We start from the raw sequence: 21,670 nt of genomic DNA, 5'->3' as shown, positions 1-21,670 counted from the left end.
ATATTTTGGTTTCATCTTTTCAATTAAAATTCAATGCATCTTTAATTACTAGCAAAAAATGTTGGCTTAAAAGATTTTAGCCTTGAACAGCTTTAAGTTTGTGCTGAAATGCCTCTTAAAAGTAGTAGTTAATAGCAGTATTTTAAACTATTGTGACTAGTATTGACTTGAACCTCGTTGTAACAGGCCTCAAAAATCAAAGCCCCTCCAAAATCAGAAAAAGAAAATGATCCAATGAGAACTCCAGAGGCTCTACCAGAAGATAAGAAGATAGAATACAGACTCTTAAAAGAAGAGATTGCCAGGTACAACTGAATTTAATTGTTAAACTAAAATGTATGTTCTTTGTAGTCCTTTACTAGTCTGTTTTTGTAACTGGAAGGAACATCTAAGTTTGAAAATCTTGCCATTACCTTCAGGATTTTCCCCCACTCAATTTTTAGTAAGACAACATAGGACTCTACAGGAAGTCCTTGGATTTGAACTGACTTTATAGTAGTTGATTGCAGTTGTGGAAAGTTCTTTTTCTTTTAACTTGAAATCTTGTCCTGCTACTTTTTTGGAAGATTTTAAAACTATTTGGAGTACACATCAAAATGAATGTTGAAGCTACTGAACATCTTTGCTTTTAACATCTGTTTTAGTCGTGAGAAGCAACGCTTAATTAAGTCTGATCCACTGAGGAACAATTCGTCCCCTGCAAATTCTGATGGTGAAGTTGATGGAATTGGGAGGATAGCAGTAGTGACAAAACAAGTCACAGAAGCAGAAGCAAAGCTTAAGAAAAACAGGTACATTTTTCACTGTCGTAAGTCCTACCTTGTTTGCTTAGCAGGATGAAAATTGTATATAATCTTTTTGAATGTGTAGCATTTAAAGTACAGCAAGTGATTGGTTTTCTGTTGTCTTGAACTATTCAGTCTTGAATTCTATTGCTGTACAAAAGGAATTGTGTTGTAGTGCCAGTCTGGTGTTTGATGGTGACTTTCAAGAATGATTTGTCATGCTAACTGTTTTCAGCTGTGTTTATGTTCAGTGACTAGAACATCATCTGTGCCACCTAATAACTCTGAAATATGAAAAAATGAGTGTGCTTTTCACTACTCAGTGCACTTTGAGGGTAGCATGTTTCAATGGGATATGCCTTATATATATAAATGAATGAGAGTTTCTGCAGAATAGGTATGCTGTTTGAAGCTTTTCCTGTACTCCTCTTTTAGCATGCCTCTTCCATGTTTTTAGCATGCCCTTCTTCCAAGTTACTGTGGAAAATATAAGTGCTTTGCATCTTTCTTCTCTGCTTCCGTTGCCACTTGATTATTTCTGTGTGGTCTTCTGAACAAACTGGTTCCTGGTCAGACATAAATTGAAGGACATTCTTCTACCCTGCCCTTATTCACACCTATCTATCTAAGTCTTTATCTTGCTTCCTTTAATGCATAGCTTTTTATATTTAATTACACTGCTATTGTGCCATAATACTACGGCTTGTAATCGGCTAGCGTGCTTATGTGCCCTAAGGAAGAATTGGGTTGTTACGTAACAGAAAGCAAGAGCATGTGTGTGTTGGATGTCTTAATGTTAAAAACAGTATTAAAGATACACCACTTGCTTACCTTCCCCTGTCCTCATAAGTAGAATCTTTTCATCTGCTTTATACTGACATGCTGAACTTGGGATACTGAAATCTGCTGTATGTACTACCAATATTTAATGTCTCATGGATGTTAAGACTGTCTGGAGAAACTTAGAATGTTGTTTGTTGATGAGTGAAAAAGAGCTGGGTTCTTAAATAACTAGGGTTTCAGAGGAGCAGCGATAGCTGTGAGAAACTTGCCTTTTGGAAAAAAATTTGTTCCATGGCTTTTCTACTTTTAGACTTCTGTTGATGAAGGATGAATCTGTCTTGAAACATTTGTTGCAACAAGAGGCCAAGAAAAGAGAGAATGTTCGAATTGCTGAAAGTAAGATTAACAAACTGGCTGAACAGCTACAAGCAACAGAGAAGATCTTGAATGCTAATAAGATGTTTCTCAAGAAGCTTCAGGAACAAGTAACTTTAATTTTGAAATGTTTCTGTTTCCTAGAGCTGGAAATCTTGAAACGGGAAGCCTGATTTTTTGGAGACACTAGGCTTTCTTTGAATTAATCATTAATTAAATCCCATGTCTTTTCTGATTATATTTTATTATGTGTTTTTTTTTCATATATTTCTGACTATATTTTATTATCTGAAAATTTGCATCTTACTGGAGTATTTTTTTTCCTTTTTCAGATTCATAAAGTTCAACAACGAGTTACAGTAAAAAAAGCTCTGGCATTAAAATATGGGGAGGAACTTGCTCGAGCAAAAGCAGTAGCAAGTAAGGAAATTGGGAAACGAAAACTGGAGCAAGATCATCTTGGAGTAAGTCTGTTGCATGCTTTTAAACCATGCTGTACTTGAAAAGCAGTAGCAGTTTTGATTAGGAAACTTAGTTCAAATGGGATTTCAGGAAAATAGGAAAACATTTCAAAAGCACTGTAGGAATCTTCCTGTTGGTTTCCTATATTTTTGAGAATTCAACAGAAAAAGCATTAAGCATTTAAAAAAGACGACTGTTCAAAGCCTGCATTTCTGTGTCAGGGGAATGTCATCAATAGATAAATAATAAAAGGAGCTATATGCCTGCGGAGGAAGGAAGGAAATACTGTCTGTAGACATCAGTGATCTTGTTAAAGCTATCTAGCAAAGATGCTGAAGTGAGGATCTGATCTTGTTGTTTTGAAGAAAAAGAAAAAGCTAAAATTATTTTTGTACATTTTTTCTTTGTGTCACCACCACCCCCCCCACCCCCCCACCCCCCCCCGCCATGTATACTTGTTTTATAGCTCACCTTTTAAATGCAGCCAGAACTTCTGTTGAAGTCCCATACACGATGTAGGGTAATTTTTACTGAGAAACTTGCAAACATGTCCATTGAATTGTGGCAAACTCTTTTGTGGTTTTCCTGCTGTTTGTTGAAATTTTCTGGCAAGAGTTTAAAATGTTTTTATAAACTCTGAATTCAATGTCTTGCCCATCTTTCATTTACCTCCTGTCAATAGATCAGTAAATGTGAAAATGAAATAAAGGGAATTTTTTTCTTTTCAGCCAAGCAAAATGTTGAAATTGGAGAACTCTCCTGCATCAAGTCCAAAAAAGCATTCGGCAGAATTGATTGCGCTAGAGAAAAAACGACTACAGCAACTAGAGTATGAATATGCTTTGAAAATTCAGAAATTGAAAGAGGCCCGCGCGCTTCAAACCAAGGAACAATCAAATATTGCACCTCATGCAGAAGAGGAATCTGAATTTGCATTACCTCAACCATCACTTCATGATCTTACACAGGATAAATTGTCTTTGGACAGTGAAGAAAACTACTTTGATGATGAAGTTCTGGCTAATTCAAACCGAGAACGAAGGAGATCTTTCAGAGAATCTAACTCTTTCACTAAACCCAATCTTAAACACGTGGACACTCCAAAACAAGAAACTATAAACAAACTTTCTAAAAAGGCATCAGAGGAGCCTGAGCTGTTCCTTGGGTTGAATGTTGATGAACTGAAAAAACTTTATGCTAAAGCTGACAGCTTGAAAGAGCTGCTGGTGAAAAGTACTGCCTTTATAGTACCTAAGGAAGATCTGTTGTGTGGTCAGGTAAATGCTTTAAAACTAACTATGAAGGTTGTCTTTATTAGGTGGTATTGCAATTGCTATATATTTGTTTATCTGTTTCCTAGGAAATTTCAGTGGACATGGATTTTGTTACGTCACAAAATAAACAAACTGAAGTGAAACCATTTCCATTTGGACCGTATCATAGTCCTCTTCTAGTATTTAAATCCTACAGGTATGAAGATTGTAGCAGCTCTTTGACTTCTGTGTATATGTGTTCTTGTTCAAGTATTCTTCACTGCTTTTCCTTGATACCCAGGCACGTACAGAAAGACAAGTTGCAGTGAGAAACTTGACTATTCTGAAACAGTTTTGTCGAGTTTAGGGAACCTAATGATTTTAGTTACTTTTTCTGGTATGCAGGAATCCCTTGCTTTTGTGCAGTATGCTGCTTTTACATTGTATTGCGTACTGTTCCCTGCAACTGCATTGTCGTTTGGTATAACTAAATTAAAAAATAATAGTTAAGCATTTGAAAACAGGATTTTTATATCCAATATGAAGCGATCTAAAATCCAGGAAAAAATTAACAGAAGCGTATTTCAATTTTGCAGTCTTTAAACTTGGCTTGGATTTACATTGAGTTAAGATTGAGCCAATCACCTATTTTTGTATTCCTGCTCAGTGGAAAGAGGCATGACCACAGTGATTCATCTTGAATTAAAGTGGGCACCTGCAAGTGTAATCAGTTTGACACATCTGTCTTTTGACTAAAGAAAGCTTTGTTCCTACACGCTAACTTTTAGAAAACAAAAGTCTGGAATTTAAACGGGAGCAGTTGAATCTTACCATGTGCTTCAGGTTTTTTATTTCTATATTGTTAAGCAGCAAAAGATGGAGGATGCATCATAAAGGAGTACTAATTTTAACTTCTTGCAGGTTATGGCTTTAATTCCTTAAGGAGCTAGAAATCCCAAAATTGACATAGTCAAACTTTAGCTAAAGATTTAAAACAAGCATTAGTCTGTGCACCTCAGACTCTTTTTTTGTTTGTTTAAATGTTCTAAAATCTGATGTGGATTTTTTCACTGTTTTTTCAGGTTAATCTTTAATGGTTCTCTTTTTACTTCCATTTGACATTGATCTTACACTGACTAGAGCCTGAGTGCAGTTTTTCTAGAACTAAACTAAAATTCAATTTCAGTAGTTTGCTTTCCCTACTGGATGTTTACTACACTTCCTGTTTTTATATGAATGAAGTTCTGCACCTAAGGGAGAAGAGAATGCTAGAGCAGAATCTGTTTAGATTGAGAAGTACTGTTTTGTTCCTTCCCTCTCCCACTATTTTCACCTTCCTCTTAACTCGTAGGTCAGCGATGCTTTTGGTTAGTAGTAGGGTTTTGGAAAGAATGAGATCTAATACAGAAAAAGTGATTATTTTTTAAAAATGTTTTGTTTAGTAAAACTGATGTCTTACCTTGTAAGCTTTGTCACAATAATTCACTGTTTTATTTTAGGTTTAGCCCGTATTTTCGAACCAAGGAAAAACTGTACCTCAGTTCAGTAACGTATAGCAATATGATTGAGCCAAAACAGTGTTTCTGCCGTTTTGATTTAACAGGCACATGTAATGATGATGACTGTCAGTGGTGAGTTCTTTTTAATTTTGTTTGTTTGAACTAAACCTCTCTTCTAGGTGTCTGACTTGAAGACCAAATAGGCATGTTTTTCATTTCTTTAAAAGGTCTGGATTTATGATCCTATGCACAAGTTCTAGAAATGGAAGTTATTTTTAATAGCCTATTGCAGATACTTGGTTGGCAGGAAAAAAACCCTTTCATCTAAGCCATGAAGAAAGGAGGCTCTTTAGATGTAAATTTAGAAAAGCAGTATGGACTGTTAGAGAATATTTCACCTTTTGGTTGCCTTGTAATTCAGACGGGACTCCTCTTGCTTTATAGCTTCAGCATAACTTCAGACCATCATGGAACCTCAGGTAGTGGTTGATACTGTTAAGCACACTAGAGATGTATCATGCTGCTAACTGAAATAAAGCATACACCAAGTATTATGTGATTATGTAAAAAAAAAAAAAATTATTGTAGTGGAATTCTAGTTTTCTGGGAAAATAATGGCTAAGTTTGTTTCTTTGAAGCCTGGTGTTAAATTATATTAAAAATAGTTTGTTAAACTATGTTGTACAGTACATTTAAAAAGTTGGTACAAGAGCAAATGGATATTAATTCGTTGGGAATAAACGCAACTTGTAAACTTTTGACTACTGGAAAAATATAATAGGAGTGGACTTTAGCTCTTTTTTTGCCCTTTTCGGTGGCCGACAGCTTTTTGGATCAGCTCTTAGCTGTTATCATCAAACCAGAGTTTGAATCTTTTAAATACAAAGTGATATCTAATTCTTGTAACTACTTTGTTTGAACTGGAAAGTTCTAAATACTATGTTTTTGTGTTAGTGCGAAGCGAGTATGTAGGGGTTTATTTTCAAGAGTAAGACTATAGTGAAATAATGAAGACTAGGATTAAGTTACTGATGCAGGCTTAAGTTTAGAGAAGACCCAGCCACGTTTAACAGAGATTTCTAAGCAGGCTATAGTGTTTTCTGTGGGTATAATTTTCTTTATGCCTTACCCTAGTGTGTACTAAAACCAACTTTCTAGTTACAAGTGTTATTAAATTGTTGCTGTGATAAATATATTAATTGCTTATTTGTTTGTTCTAGGCAGCACATGAAAGATTGCACTCTTAGCCGTAAGCAGCTGTTTCAGGATATTTTGTCTTACAATTTAGAACTGATTGGCTGTTCAGAAAAAAGCACTGATGAGGAAATCAGCACTGCCACAGGTTTTTAAGAGTCTTTTGTTCACTTTTGTATACAAAGATTAATTTCTGAAGGGAATGGCTTTCATTAAAAGCTCTGTGTGCAAGGACTTTGATGTAAAGCAATGTATAAGATACAGCTATATGAAGTAATAGGTTTCTGCAGTTGTCCAATTCAGTCCTTTGTAGTGGGTAGTTACCTTGATGTCTTTACAGAAAGAAAAAAATCATTGATCTGTGGAATATTTCAGTCAAAATTAAGTATTGCCGGGATTCAGGGATTGGGGAGCAATGGGTATGGAATCTTTCCCTCTCCCCTTCCTCACTTCTTTTTGTAGCTACTGGACTGGTCTGTTTCAGTGGAACTGGAATTTTATAACAGTGCTGTTGCCTTATAGACAAGTTCCCGAACAGAACTTTTTCAGTTTTTCATTTCTTTGTTCTGGTATGTTAAATGACCATACCTCTTGAAGCAGTCATATTTCATGAATTCAGCATAGGTTGTGGTAAATTGCTGTTAAGTTACCTATCCATTTTCATTTATGTGTTTACCTAAGATACGAATATTCTTGTTTCAGAAAAATATGTTGAAAAACTCTTTGGTATAAACAGAGACCGTATGTCAGTGGATCAGATGGCTGTTCTTCTGGCCAGCAATGTCAATGAGAGTAAAAGTCACAGTAAGTAACTTGGTAGATTAAATACAGTATAAACTTTTTAAAATTATTTAAGTACCTTGATGATTTTGTAAACCAAGAACATTTTTTGTTGTTGTTGCTTAGTTTATTTATCTCAGTATTATAAATTCTGCTTATGGTAAATTAAAGGCAGCAGAGTTTGCTTTAGGGCAATAATATAGCAGTTTTGGAGTCCAATTTGGAAAAGTGACTTATGCACTTGAGCACAATAGATTTTACATAAGTAGTGTTGAAACTTATACACTTGTGTTGCACTCACAGAATGTTTTTATCTAAAATCTTTATTAGCAAAGATGTTTTAATCTTGCATACAGAAAAGTAAAAGAATTTCTACTACTTTGCTTGTTTACAGCACCTCCATTTACAACATGGAAAGATAAAAGGAAATGGAGACCAAAGTACTGGAGAAAACCTCTGTTAGATAGTAGCAGCAGTGAAGAGGAACAGTTTGTTGGACCTATTAAATATGGTAATCTGGATGTGTGGCATCCATTAAAAAAGAATACTGGGGGAAAAAAACCTACCAACCTCTTCCCAACACCTGATTTTTAAAGTGGTTCTTAAGAAAATCAGTGCTTTTAATAGCTCTTGTGACTTCGTATTTCCTGTGTGCAAACTTTATTTTGCATAAATTTTTGGGTGAAGTTTGACCTGAATTTGTTGTATTTAAGGAGAAAGAAGTCTAGTGTAATGTGTGACTGGAAGTTAAGGTGGAATTTCTACTTACCTGTTTTTAAAAGGAATATAAGGAACTATTTCCCTAGAATGTTTCAGCTTTGCCCATAGACAATTAGGATTTTTTTTAATTTTTATTTTTCCCTCCCAGAGCTATAAGTAGTAAAACTTCATGTGTTTGGTTATCTTATATTTGTACAGAGTTAGTATTTGGTGTTGAGGTCAGCAGTTTAAAAAGAAAGTTGCTGTTAAATGGCATTTGAGACTTGGAAGCTTGCTAGAGCATCAGTAACCTGACAGTGTTTCACATGCGACTCATGCAAGTGGGAACTTTAGGATTTGTTAGCAAATCCTGTAAAAAGAATTTTTAGAGACTCAGAATTGAGATAAATTTTTCTTTATCAGATGTGTCTATTTCCTGATGCTGCCTAATGAACTGCCTTAATTGGTGTCTGCTCAAAGCAGCCTTTTACTGATATTCATTTCTTGATTTTTGCATTTGAAATACAATGGCTATACTTGAAATACATAAATGCCACCCCTGGTGTGAGTTCTAATCTTACAGATCACTTCTGTCTTGATGAAAAGAAACATTTTTATTTTTTTTTATTTGCAGCCCATCCCACAGAACATAAAAAAAGAGTTCCAGCTCTTGATGCCGTGGTGACTCCAGATGATGTCCGGTATTTTACAAGTGAGACTGATGACATTTCCAACTTGGAGGCAAGTGTCCAAGAAAACCCCTGTGATGTACAGCTTTGGATTAAACTTGCGTACAAATACTTGAATCAAAATGAAGGGTAAGTCTACTACATGTTAGATTTGATTCTGTGCTTTACCCATGCTGCTATAATCAAGTTTCCTTTCTAACGTTAAAGAACTTTCTTCACCAATGCCACAAATAATTTATCACTTAAAAGTAGGTTAAAAAATAGATTAGATTTCCTACTGTATGCAGTATGTGAGTAATAAATTACACTGATGGTTTATCTTTAGGTAGGTTCTGATTCAGAACAGAAGTTGATGGAAAGTAGTGTGGGAGAAATAATTGTTTGTGTTTGAAAAGTGCACAACCTAATGTATTCCCAAGATTACAGTGGAATGTTGTACTTCCAGTGATAAAGTAGTGGACCAATAAACTCAAATTGGTTTCTCCTTTACAGAGTGAATGGTTGGAATAATGTTTGAAATTACTTTCATTAGAAAGCTTTCTTATAAGAACAGTTCTGTATGGTTTTATCCCTGTAGAAATGGCCCAGTTGAGCACTTAATTTATTATTTTGTGATTTTTTTTTTTTTTTAACTTTTGGATTTCTAAGTTTCTCTAGTTTCTGTTTCTTTAAATTATTCTGCAGGGTACCATATTTTAATTTCGGTAGGAATTCTGTCATGATGGTTTCGTTCTAGAGATTGACTTTGATTTTAATAGTGAGGTACTGGCTTAAGCAGCTGAAGCAGGGAGGAAAGAGAATAGAGAGGAGCAGCTCTTTTAAAAAAGTCTTGTGTAAACTGTGGATAATGGGAAATGTAGCAAAGGAAAATGTAGCAAAAGATCAGTTTAGCTACATCAATAGCTGCCTGGACACTAGAAGGGATAGAATTGGAAAGGCCAGTACTGAAAAGAAAAAACTACCAGCAAGTGGCAGGGTGAGAAGAGCACACTTTCTGAATATAAGTGTACTTGGAAAAAGACCAAGAAAAGAAGGGAGAAAACCTAATGGAAAACAATGCATCCTTTTCTTAAAACAGCCACCTTTCCCTCCTGTTGTCCCCCCCCGCCTCAGTACTCTGAAGAAACTGAGTGGTTTAGTAGGTGGCAGTGATGATAGAAGGAGTTGGGAAGGCTTCAGACTTATACATTGTTCACTGTGTTAGTTTTATTTTGGGACATGTGTTTTTCCTCTCATAAATGTCTATGCAAAGTAATTTCTAAAGATGTTTTCAGAATAAACGTGACCTCAGAAGCTTTCTGTGGTTTTATGGAAGTTTGTTTATGAATTAAAGCTCAGTGCTGTGGTTTGCAATATAGTCAGTTATTTTAGCTAATCTTGTATTACTTCAGTGGTATCATCTCATGACAGTCATCTCAAAAAGTAATCACCTTTTTTTAATGGTTTAGAGGCAGAGAAAACCTGCATGACATGCATAGAAACCTGAAATAAGGGCTTACATTTGATTGTAGAAAGTAAATTAAATATGTAACAAAAATATTCTAACTTACTTTACTAAGCTTTTGACACTTCTACTTTAAGTTTTTAAGTCTGTACGATGTAAATGCTTTTATATAATTGCAGCTTGAGACTTCTGCTTACAGATGAATCTTGCCCATTTTCAATTACATTGGACTCTTATTTGAATTGGCACTCTTTTCCTAGAAAATGTATTTTTCCATGCATTATTATAATTGCACCTAATAATAACCTTTGAAGGATGAAAACTTACTGAAACTTTGAAACTTTTATAGTAAAGGACAGCACGTTTAAAAAAAAAAAGATGGCTGACTGTGTGTTACTTCCATTCTAATTAAAAGCATCCATTTTCGTATTTGACATTGTGTAAGTCATAATACTAACAGAGTTGATGTGAGTGGTTTTTCAATTTTGTAATTGTTACAGCTCATCGTCTGAGTGTTTAGATTCTACTTTAAATGTTTTGGCTCGAGCCCTTGAGAACAACAAAGAAAATCCTGAAATTTGGTGTCATTACCTCAGACTCTTCTCAAAAAGAGGAACCAAGGAGGAGATACAGGAAATGTGTGAAACAGCAGTGGAATATGCTCCCTCTTATCAAATCTGGTGGACAGTAAGTAAAAAAAAAAAAAGTATATGTGAAATGTTCATGTAAGTGTGCATTTTCTACTGTAGAAAACCAGTATGTATGACAGGGAAAGTGTGAAAAGAAAAAAGCTATAGCTTTTTGAAAACTCAAAAGTTGCTCAGAAAATGAAGTGATTCGAAATTCTGTTTGCGGGATATATGTAGAAATCATCGCTTTTCCTTGGGTAATAAAAGCTATTTAAAATCAAGATGTTACATTTCTTATTTTTTGTTACTTAAGCTTGCAAAATTTAACTTTAACTATTTGATCTTTAATATTTAAACAGTATTTTTTGAGGTTTAATGTGAAAATTTGGTGTGAGGGAGGGAAATATGGTTCATAAGGTGGTAAAAGACATGATCCAAAGTTTGTGATTCATATGATTTTAAACTTTAACCTAGAACCTTTACTAGTATTCTGATGATGATGATTATTATTATTAATATGAATTATTTCTCTCTAGTTTTTGAATTTGGAGAATTCCTTTGATGGAAAAGACTATGTATGTGGGAGGATGCTACAGTTCCTAATGGAAGTGACGGGGGGAGAAGAAAATCCAAATCTCGTGTCCTTTCAGCTGCTGGAGACTCTCCTGTACAGGGTTCACTTAAGCCTGTTTACAGGAAGACATCAGAATGCTCTTGTTCTGCTGCAGGTAACTTCCAGGTTACCAACCCAGGAATTGTCTTCATTCCTTCACCTTTCTAATGCCTGTGGCTCTGAGAGTGTCAGCTTTAGAAGAACTGTTCTTTCCTTTATTTGCTGAAGGAATTCTCCTAGAGACTTCTGTTTTGAGATATGATGCCGTTGTAAAATTTGGATATACCTTTGGGGGTTTTTGTCACCTATTTTGCTTTGCTTGTGTAGCTACTAGCCTAGACCACTATGTCTCAAAAATAATTCCCAGGGAATTGCTTTACTCCTTGATTTCTGGTAAGCTGTAGAACACTCCTCTGCAGTGAAGGGCCTGTGAGTAATGTATTGTCTCAGGTACTCAAATGTTTATTGCTATAGAAACTATCAAACCAGTAGTTCTTGGGAAAGAACATAGTATGATGTTGGATAACAGTATTGCCCTGCTCCAAAATTTGGAGACTGTTAAATCAGACTTTATTGATCCCATGAACTCCAAAGTCACGGAGTTATCTCGGGCTTTTATTGTGACTGTAGAAAGAATTTAGGTCACTGTTACTGTTCCGTAGACAAATAGATGTGGTGGATCAAGGTGAGAAATCGAGTGCTGACATGGGCTCCTACTAAAAGTGGGAGCTGCTGTAGTTACAGTTGCAAGTTTTTTCATTCCTACCAGCAGGTGGCACCTGTTGCTTGCTACACCCTAAAACATTTTTCTCAGTTGTGTGGTTTAAGGCTGTAATGTTTTTTTCTAGCTCCAGTTTAAATAGAAAAGTGTAATGCTGTGTGGACTTCCTCCAAAAGCTATCCTAAACACAGCAGTACTGATAAATGCAACTCTGAATGTTTGACTGAATGAACAAAAAGAACAGAGGGAGAAAAAAACTGTGTCAAATTGACATGGAAATCCAGTGTATATGGGAGAATAACATGGGTTGGTTTCCCTTACCTTTCCCCAAAGCATCATCACAAAACCAAACATCTATTTTTTTTTTATATTCATCTGAAATGTGTAGTTGGAAAGAGCGTCTTGGGGAGAGATTATTTAACCATATTTATGAGAAGATAATTTCTAAGTAAATGCTACTTCAGAGTAAGTAGCAATATGTCTCTTTGAAAACTTGAAAGCAAATTTACTGCAGTAAATATTTTGAAGGGTGAATAGGTGAAATATTTTTGAAACTTCAATTTTTACCTGTTACAGGATAAGCGTCCTGCTGAATTTTGCCTAAGTTTACAAGTACTTTCATTACCTTGAAAGTGCATTCTTTGATTGTACTGCATTTATCCAGAAAAATGTTGGCACATCAGTAGCCATCAGATTCTGTTCTGTTTTAGGAGCAATTGTATTTAGATTTTGTCTAACTGCATGCTGTAATGGTTTTATTTGGGATCTGCTAATTTAACTGGGCTATTCTAGCTTTGCATATGACTGGTAGGAAAATGTGAAGTGGTATCCTTGTTCTCAGTAACGTTTCCAACACTTTTTTTTTTAAACAATATGTCTAGAGATGGTGGTGCTTTTAGTAGACTTGGATAGCTGTAACTTAGTAGCTGTGTAACTAGAACTTAATAAAAAAACCCCCAAACCAACAAACAAACAAAAAACCCACAAAACCCAGAAGGATACAGCAAGCTGAATCCAACTTGTAGATGAGTTGTTTCTAGAGCTAATGTATTATTTCTATGCAAATGGAGGTAATTGTCCAAGAATTAAGCAGAAAAATGGAACGTATTGGGAGATGCATGTTTTGAAAGTCTACCTCTGTTCACTTTTCAGAATAAGAATCTTCTGCAGTTTTTCTAAACCTGTTACTAGAAATTATGCATATGATTTGAATACAGTCATACATTCACATAAGCCAAATATAATCATGATTGACATAAAGAATTAGTTCCTGTCTTTTCTATAGATAAGATTTGAGAATATTAAAACTTATTCTTCCTGTTTCCTTTTCTCATTCTTAGATCTTAAAGATATTATGGTTGAAATATAATGTATTTCTTTTAACCTTTACAGAATGCATTAAAATCAGCAAATGAAAAGTTAATATTAGAACACCTTACTGTAAGTGACCGTTGCTTGGCTTGGCTGGCTTACATACATCTAACTGAATTCGGCATTCTCCCAGTCAAGTTCTATGATCCAGCTAATGCCAGTCCTTCAAGGATCATGAACAAAGAACCATTTTTAATACCATGGCAAGCAGTTCAAGATGTGAAGACTGATCCTGATACACTGTTAGCTATGTTTGAAGGTAAGATGAAGGAGGTAGACTACTTAATACATTACTCACTTGTTGTAAATCAAGAAATATTATCCAGCTTTTGGAATTTCAAGGCAGTACAATATTACTGATGACTATGTGAAGCCATTGGGATTAATCCAGTGAATATTTCATCTTGATTTAAACAGAGCAGTGAGGTAAGTCCATGTTCTCTGGTACTTAACACAGACACTGAGTTTTTCATCTGTGGTTCAAAGCCATAGCTTTTTCTCTGAACTATGATACTCTATCAAGATAAAGACCAGTGGCTTGTGACAGTATGACATTGCTAGTTTTTTTGGGCTTATGCAAGCATAAAGCCAAGCTTCTGTTGTCGTTCTCTCTTCTCTCCCTCCCCTCACTAGGATGTGTGTATTGGAAACTTACTTTCCTGGAAGATTAGTGTGTTTCCTTAGAAGAGGCAGAGCAATGCATGTGTTTGTCTTCATTCAAAGTTTAAGTAAACTGAATAATTTTTTTTAAAGATGTAAAATGAGATACTAGAAGAAATCAAATTCTTGACTTGTGGTGCTGCCAGAGGTAGACTTTATAATAGCATTGTATAAATGTCAGTACTTAGCGTGTTAGCCAGCAGCAATATTGAATTGCTACTGACAATATATCTGTGCTGCAGGTGGTAATGCAGTGTGGAAATACTCAAGGATAGATTGAGTAGCCCAACTGTGGGAGTGAAGGCAGTCTAGCCATGATAATGGGTTGTTCATTGCTGGGAAACTTCTTATTATGCTGAGAAGAAAAATAATAACCTATATTAGCTTTTGTCTCAATAGCTTCCAGCAGCTGCGCTGCAAATCCTGTAATATAGTTTTAAATATAGTGATACACTGCTATCTGTAATGTGGCTTTAACATTTCATTGGTAGGATGTTTCCTGTTTGTTAAATGAACGAGGGATGAAACTTCTGACAGAATTTTGTTTTTGCACTGTGGTCATAAGTGTTAAGAAAGCTTTTCCAAAGACGGTCATTTTCCTTTTTTAATAATTTGCAAAAGCAGCACTCAGAAATATCTTTCCACACTTATGTATTTTTATTATGTTAAATTAGACTTCTTATTATGTTAAAGCTTCAAATAACTTTGACATTGCTTGAGGTCTAAAGGATTAATTTTTTACTTTTGTTTTGAAGATGCGGTCAAAACATGTACTGATGAAAGCCTTGAGGCTGACAAAAGAATAGCTGTCTGCTTTCCTCTCTACCGAAACATGATAGCTTTGCTGAAACTTCTTGAAAGGTAAGTTGTTTCAAGACCAATTTTAATTGGATTACTCAACTCTGCTTTTTTGAGAACTTACCTTTACTTTTCTTTAAGGTGGGAGTCTGCTGCAGAACTTTGTAGATCTTTATTGGAGCTCTGCCCTAACAACTGTCAGCTCTTGGAGAGTTTGGCCACCTTGTATTTGCAGATGGAGCAGAGTGACAATGCCTACAAAGTGTGGATTGGAGCTTTTGAGAAGAATCCTCAGAATGCAGAAATTTTTTATCAGTTGTGTAAATTCCTTGTTTCACAGGTAATACTCTGCTCCAAAACTCATTTTGTTGGTCTACTGGCTTTATAAAGTTTGGGTTTTGTGTGTTGTTTCACACACTTATCAAATTGATTAATCTTCATGATATTTTTGTAATGTCTAGTACTCCTTTATATAGATGGGAAAAATAGAATTGGCAAGATTAGTGACATGATTGAAGATAAATCAAAGGAATTACATAAAATCATAAATGTATAGTTCAGATTGTTCCAATCCAGTGTTGATATATTTAAGCAAGAATAATAGACATTAACAGTAAACCTTGTAATATGTTTTCAGCTTTTTTCTGCTACCTGCCGACTGACCCAGTTAGACTTCATTCTTGAGAGAATGAAGACAATGGAGCATTGCAGAGATAAACACACCACTTGTTATTTATTGGGCTTAAATTGTTCTTGTCATTTTCAGGTTGATGTCTGATTTTAATTTTTTTGTTTTTAAAAAATAAAACCCCAAAACAGGAAAGGTCAAACAGTATTCTTCCTCTGTTGCAAGATTTTGTGGCAGCTTTCTTTGAGAATACATGCCAACAACATGGTCCCATGGATCTCTTAAGGTACACCTAGAATATTTTTTTCTATTTACATTTCGGTAATATTTACATTTTCTTGAAAAACAAGACAGTCTAGAACTTCTAAACTCCTCTTTTAGCTTGGCATGTTTTGCTAAAACTTCAGTGAATTATGATTTGGTAGTTTATAAGGCTTATACTTGTTGTTTGTGCACATACACTAATTTGTAAAACCACAAGCATTTAAAGATGAAACAGCCAGCAAGGTTAATGTCTGAATTTGGAGAATGAAGATCAATCATGTGTATGCCAAAAATTGTGGGTGGGTTGTTTTTTCGCCCCAAAGCTAGGAGCCTGAAATTGCTTACCTAAAATACTATATTTAGGCACTTGCAAAAGACTTCAATCCAGAGGTCCAGCATGCTATTAATCAGCAGATTATTAGTGCTGAAAATGCACAGGTTTGTATCTAGCCTCCTGATTTTCCACTTGAATTTTAGCACCTAATTGGAGACTTACTGAAGTTTTGAAATATGCAAGTTCCCTATAGTCAAAGTAGATGCCTCTGAAGGCCTTCAGAGGAAGACCTTCTGTGCTAAAGCTTATGCGGATGAGGCTTTGAAATGTTTTTGTCTCCAAGTTAGGTGTTAGATTTTATTCCTGCTTACGTTTGTTTACATTAAATTTAGTATTAGCAATGCAGCTTAGCTGACTGTATGTAGATGGTTGTACCTTACTTGATTTATTTTATGTGGGGAGGAGGAAGTCCAAGATATAAAGCAACATTTAACTTCGTACATAATGAGGGAGTAAATGCTTTCTATATTAACTATATCTATGTTTCCCAGTAATGCTTTCTGAATAAATTGCATCTGGATAGAGTTAAATTAAAATCTAGGAAAAGTGCATCTTTTCTTAATATGTCCCATGAACTGGATTTCAGAACTAAATGTTACAACTACATAGGACTCTTCCACATAGAGAGATGTTCTCATTTACTACTACTTTTTTTCTTCTGTAGATATCTCTTGAATTTTCCAATGCCAATTGAATTTACATCGCCTCTCTATAAAGAACATCTTACAGATGATGTTGTAAACCAGCAAATCCCATATCTGTGGCAGATCTACTGGTGAGACTTTCTAAAGTATTTCTGAGAAACACAAGTAAATTGCGTTTTTAAAAGCAGAACATTCATTATTTGTGTAAGGGTATATCACTTTGGGTTCTTTCAATAAATGATCTGCTAGTCCTTAAACAACCTACCTGCCTGCTGCACAACAGAGACAATTTTATGGAACTGTGAATTGCACATCAACTTAAATTCTCCACTTGAGAAATCTTTCAGAAATTCTGCCCTATGGGAACAGTAACAGGTGTGCTCATCTCACAAAAATGATTTTTTTTGTTCTACTTTTGTTTTAGGTTCCTACTGCTAGTAGTGTTCTTCTTTCTTCTGGCTTTCAGTTGTCTCCCTTTTATTTTACAGTGGTTTCCCCCACTGTTTAACTTTGTTTAGCCCTGGTCTCCCCACCTTCCTTGACCCACTGTTTCAGCTGTTCATGGTGCTACTATCAACAGACTATAGAAGTTGGAAGTAGCCAAAGATGCCCCTCCATAGCAAAGTAATACAGCAAAGTGACCTTTTCCTCTGCAAGAGATTGCAAAGGTGACAGATCTTTTTCATGTATACACAATCTTTTTTTTGTTTCTTCCACCATTCCTTTTGATAGCAGCAATATCCAACATTGGCAAGCACCAAAGTATTAGCCATCTGTAACTTCTGCTGGTATAACTATGGTTACTGAGATGTTGACTTAAGCTGTTTAAGAAGTTTACAACTTCATGGTCTGGTATTGTCAATCTTCACAAGTAGCTATTTGGCTTTTCAGATAAGTAAAGGGGCAAAGATGATAATGCTTCACATACTGAGTGAGGACTCCTCAGAACTCCTTCAACACAGTTACTTATAGTTTTTAATTGGTGGACAACTTATAAACAGGTAAAATGTATGGTTTTCAAGAAAATCTTTATATAAGGTTTAGATTAAGTTATCTTAATGTTTTCTTTTTATATTGTCCATTGATACCAATTTAATTTTTTTTTTTTTTAGAAAATACCTCTTTGCAAGTTCAATTTTAAGTTTGGTACTTGCTCAGTAGAAACATTGTTAGAAAGACACTTGAGGTCACTGTTTAGTCTAGTCATTAGGGACCTTAACTTAAGCTCAGATGCGCCTGTATTTTAGCACCTGCTTCTAAGAGGAAAGTTAATGCTCTTGACATAAGTGCCTAAATTACTTTCAGAGCTAATAATTGAGTGTTTCTGTGGTTGAGTTTTGCTACAGTAAGTACCTGGGTATTTGGGCCTATGTATCTGTCTTTTTTCAGGTACAGAGGACAAAAGACATAAAAGTTCACTTTTACCAAGTGAAAATAGTCAGATTGAAATCAGCAAAGCTGATTGCAAAGCTCAAGGAACGATGTTTTACTTGGAAAGATCACTGTGTGCGTGTACACATGTGTATGTGCGCACACAAACATCTACACACTCTTTTTTAGAATGACTAGCGAATTGGTGGTTTAGTTTGTAGTTCTTGGGGAAAGCAGGAGTAGAATCAGGCACTCTGATTATGTGACCCTAGTCAGGGGGGTTCTGTAGCAAGGTAGCAACATCAGCCCTGTCTTATTTTGCATTTCTGTAGTCTTCCTCTTCATTAGTTTTTTTTCCTCTTATAACTTACTGAAAGTCTTGCCTTTTTTTCACTGTTACCTTACACTTTGAAATAAGGATTGTTCACTGAATCTTGGGCAAAAAATGTGTCTACTTCTCTCTTTTGGTGAGGTCCTATATGTTGGTCTGACCATGTGTTTCTTTGAGGAGCTGTGGAATGAAATTAAGGGGTTTTTTTGGCTATTCTTGTCAGGTGTTTTTTTTCCTAACATGATCAGCATATTTCTACCCCAGATCCCCAGCAGTATTTGTTTCAGAACACTAATTTTGTTGCCACAGGCTGATACCATTTCTCAAGTGGTTTTAATCCAACTTTGAAATTTATTGTTCTGGAGCTTTCCAAATGGCAACTCGAGACTTGTCTCCATTCTGTAGCAGTCAGAGCATCCCTGTTAAAAGGATTAGTAAAAGGGTACTTTGCAAGAGTAGAAGACAATTCATAATAGTTCATTTCTATTTGAGTTGCATTTTAAACTGCATGGTTTCTGTATTATTCCTTATTATATGCAGTTGAGACTTACCCATTTTAATAAGCTGACTGATAAATTAGTCCATAACGCTGCTAAACTGAAAACACTGGTATTTCTTGCATCTCAGAATGGGAAATTCTTCATTGTTTCTTGTTCTCAATATGTAAGAACATGCATTGTTTATGACATACAACACTTTTTAACTTCTAATATAAACAGTTTGTGCCAGTCTCTTCACGCGAGTGTTGGTGAAGCACTGGATGCTTATGAAGCAGCTCTGGGGGCAGTGATGCAGCAGGAAACTGTTCAGAACATCTGGCTGGAGTAAGTTTGTAAAGGAGGAAAGTAAATTAATCTCAAAACTATTAAGTGAAGGCTACCAGAACCATCTTTTTTCTTTTTTTTTTTTCTTCCAGTTACCTTGTTTTTATCAATAGCAAAGTTGTTGGATCCAACAACAAAGTTCAAGAATTCAAGCTTTTTACTGACCTAGTGAACAGATGTCTGGTTACAGTCCCCACACGATACCCAATTCCTTTTAGTACTGCTGATTATTGGACCAATTATGAGTTTCATAATAAGGTAAAAATGTGTCTGTGGACAGTTTTAATTAAACAAAGAGACTGATGACCTTTGAGCAGGTACCTGTAATTTACTTGTTCAAATACAGCACCAGGAGAATAGGAACACCGAGAGCTAGGAATTAGTAGAAAAAGAAACAAGTACCTGAGGAGAGTAGTGTTCTGAGCAGAAGACTATCTAGCAGTGACCTTTTGAATAAAGGGTGTGTAAGGCAAAGAGAAACTTTATTATGGCATGCTTTAATACTGTGAATACAGCTGTTAATGACAAACTATCCCTTCCTAGAGAAAGGAGAAAATGTGTAAGGGAGGGAAGAGATGGTTGAACAAGAGGCATCTGCAGAGCTGTAACACTGGCAGATGGAAACAGTACTTAAGCTGTCAGTTTTGATCATAGAAATTACAGTGGTTGAGAAACAGAAGAAATAAAGTAGAAGCAGGAGTAAAAACAAGTTGAGCACTTGCACAGGCAGAATAAAGCTTATAGAAATCCTGGGTCCCATTTTGCTAACATCCAGTGCAGTTCTCTTTACTCACTAAATGCAGGCTAGAAGGACTAAAATATATGGTGTTAGCAACTTCACACTAACTTTTTATTATAGAAGTTGATTTCTGTACCCTTGAGGGATGATAAGTTTTGTAGTTGATAAGGTTTGTAGGTGGTAACTCGTTTTAGCCATAATGTTCATAGTTTGTCCTTCCACTATTCTTAGCAAAATTATACAGCTATAAAGTGGATTAATGTTTATAATTCAAATTCTACAGGTAATTCTTTTTTATTTGAGCTGCATTCCAAAATCTCAACATTCCAAAACCTTGGAACGGTTTTGTTCTACCATGCCTGCTAATCCTGGACTTGCACTGAGGTATGCAAAAATACTTGTAATCAAGACAAACAGCTGGTTAACAGAACTACTGTTTCTTGTGCAAGACATGCATGATTTGCTTTCTACTACAAAAGTAAAACTCTTCCTCTATTATTGCATGTTGCTTGAGGCATATTGTGCCTTCTGACATAATCTCAATCTTTCTTGTATTTGACGGGGTACTGTTCTATCTACAGAAAAGTTACAATTATACAGGAATTAACTCTGCGTTGTGCATGATGAGTACAAATGGTCAAAATTTCAAGTGTGTAAAGAAATGTCAGATATACATTAAAATCTTGTTCCTTAATGATCTATTCAAAGTATAGTTCTAGCATAGAACAAATAAAAATGGATACACCAGTGTATAACAGTGCTACCTTAAGGCTTAACTTGACATTTACTTACCAAAGATAAACCATTCTTAATTTTGAAAAAAATCTTATGGGAAACAAAACCAGTTAATGTAAGCATCACACTGATTCTTACTTGAACAGTATTTCAAAATGTACTCTTCCAGGATTAGAGAGTCTGTGTTTTACCATATTCAGCTGCAGTGAACATTTGATTGAATAATTTTGAGAAGTCCCCAAACACTTACTGTTCATCATCAACAGTGACCCCAAAGAATTCAAAGCAAGACTTGAAGTAAATGTTTGTGGCTGGGGGCATGGGGAGAGTATGACACACCTGCCTTTAGCACACAAAGTTGAATGGCTGCATTTTAAACCAAGTTGCGATTCTGTCTAGATGGAACTTGCAGCTTCCTTAGACAATGTTGATACTACATGAAATGGGTGAGCAGAACTAACTGAACAGTATCTCCTAGCCACATGACTATAAAAATAATTAGCCTCCTTTCAAATATACAGTTACCTTGTGCATGCTAAAAATGGATCTTGTAATGTGCCAAGATCCTACTTTCTCTCTGATTTCACACTTCTTTGTTATTCTCTGAAAGTATATCTTTTTTGTTTTGTTCTGAGAGCATGTTCAGTCAATATTGTATATGGTGGCTTGGTTGGTTTTTTTCCTACTTGCAACTCTCGGCTCAGGTTAAGTACAATATATTTTGTGTAATGTGTTTGTATCTTTGGATTACTTTTCTGTTCCCAGTGATTAGAACAGTGTTCCTTTCTCATGAATGCCTTTTACAGACTGCTTCTGCGATACTGGGAGGAGAGCAATGTTCAAATTCTGAAACTGCAAGCCAAGATGTTTACATATAATATCCCAACATGCCTGGCCATCTGGAAAATGTAATGCAACAGTCATACATCTGTTTTCATAGATATTGCTTTTGTTTATAAGGTTAACATCACAAAGGTAAATCTGAAACGTCCTTCCAATTGGGCTTGTACTGGAAGTCTCTCTTTCATTAGCTTATTATTTAAAC

At 35.4% G+C, this 21,670-nt stretch overlaps 1 protein-coding gene across 4 annotated transcripts in view; it reads left to right on the top strand.

Moving 5' to 3' along the window:
- Positions 1–21,670, top strand: part of ZFC3H1 (zinc finger C3H1-type containing) — a 44,821-nt gene that overhangs the window by 19,405 nt on the left and 3,746 nt on the right. For 3 of the 4 annotated variants that reach the window (XM_072863586.1, XM_072863576.1, XM_072863565.1), the window contains exons 11-32: positions 187–305; positions 645–791; positions 1,879–2,053; positions 2,276–2,407; positions 3,134–3,682; positions 3,766–3,875; positions 5,158–5,289; positions 6,378–6,499; positions 7,054–7,155; positions 7,526–7,642; positions 8,465–8,648; positions 10,464–10,650; positions 11,129–11,320; positions 13,319–13,556; positions 14,713–14,818; positions 14,897–15,095; positions 15,575–15,669; positions 16,646–16,756; positions 19,047–19,151; positions 19,244–19,409; positions 20,174–20,274; positions 21,432–21,533. In XM_072863586.1, the coding sequence (XP_072719687.1) occupies positions 187–305; positions 645–791; positions 1,879–2,053; positions 2,276–2,407; positions 3,134–3,682; positions 3,766–3,875; positions 5,158–5,289; positions 6,378–6,499; positions 7,054–7,155; positions 7,526–7,642; positions 8,465–8,648; positions 10,464–10,650; positions 11,129–11,320; positions 13,319–13,556; positions 14,713–14,818; positions 14,897–15,095; positions 15,575–15,669; positions 16,646–16,756; positions 19,047–19,151; positions 19,244–19,409; positions 20,174–20,274; positions 21,432–21,533 (3,491 nt within the window). Of the gene's footprint in view, positions 1–186; positions 306–644; positions 792–1,878; positions 2,054–2,275; positions 2,408–3,133; positions 3,683–3,765; positions 3,876–5,157; positions 5,290–6,377; positions 6,500–7,053; positions 7,156–7,525; positions 7,643–8,464; positions 8,649–10,463; positions 10,651–11,128; positions 11,321–13,318; positions 13,557–14,712; positions 14,819–14,896; positions 15,096–15,574; positions 15,670–16,645; positions 16,757–17,516; positions 17,627–19,046; positions 19,152–19,243; positions 19,410–20,173; positions 20,275–21,431; positions 21,534–21,670 lie in introns of those variants that run through there. The other variant, XR_012042875.1, reaches the window with a different exon arrangement.

Source organism: Ciconia boyciana, chromosome 1, assembly GCF_034638445.1.
Source record: "Ciconia boyciana chromosome 1, ASM3463844v1, whole genome shotgun sequence".
NCBI lineage: Eukaryota > Metazoa > Chordata > Aves > Ciconiiformes > Ciconiidae > Ciconia > Ciconia boyciana.
Note: the sequence above shows the minus strand (reverse complement) of the source record. Positions and strands in the feature narration are given on the sequence as shown.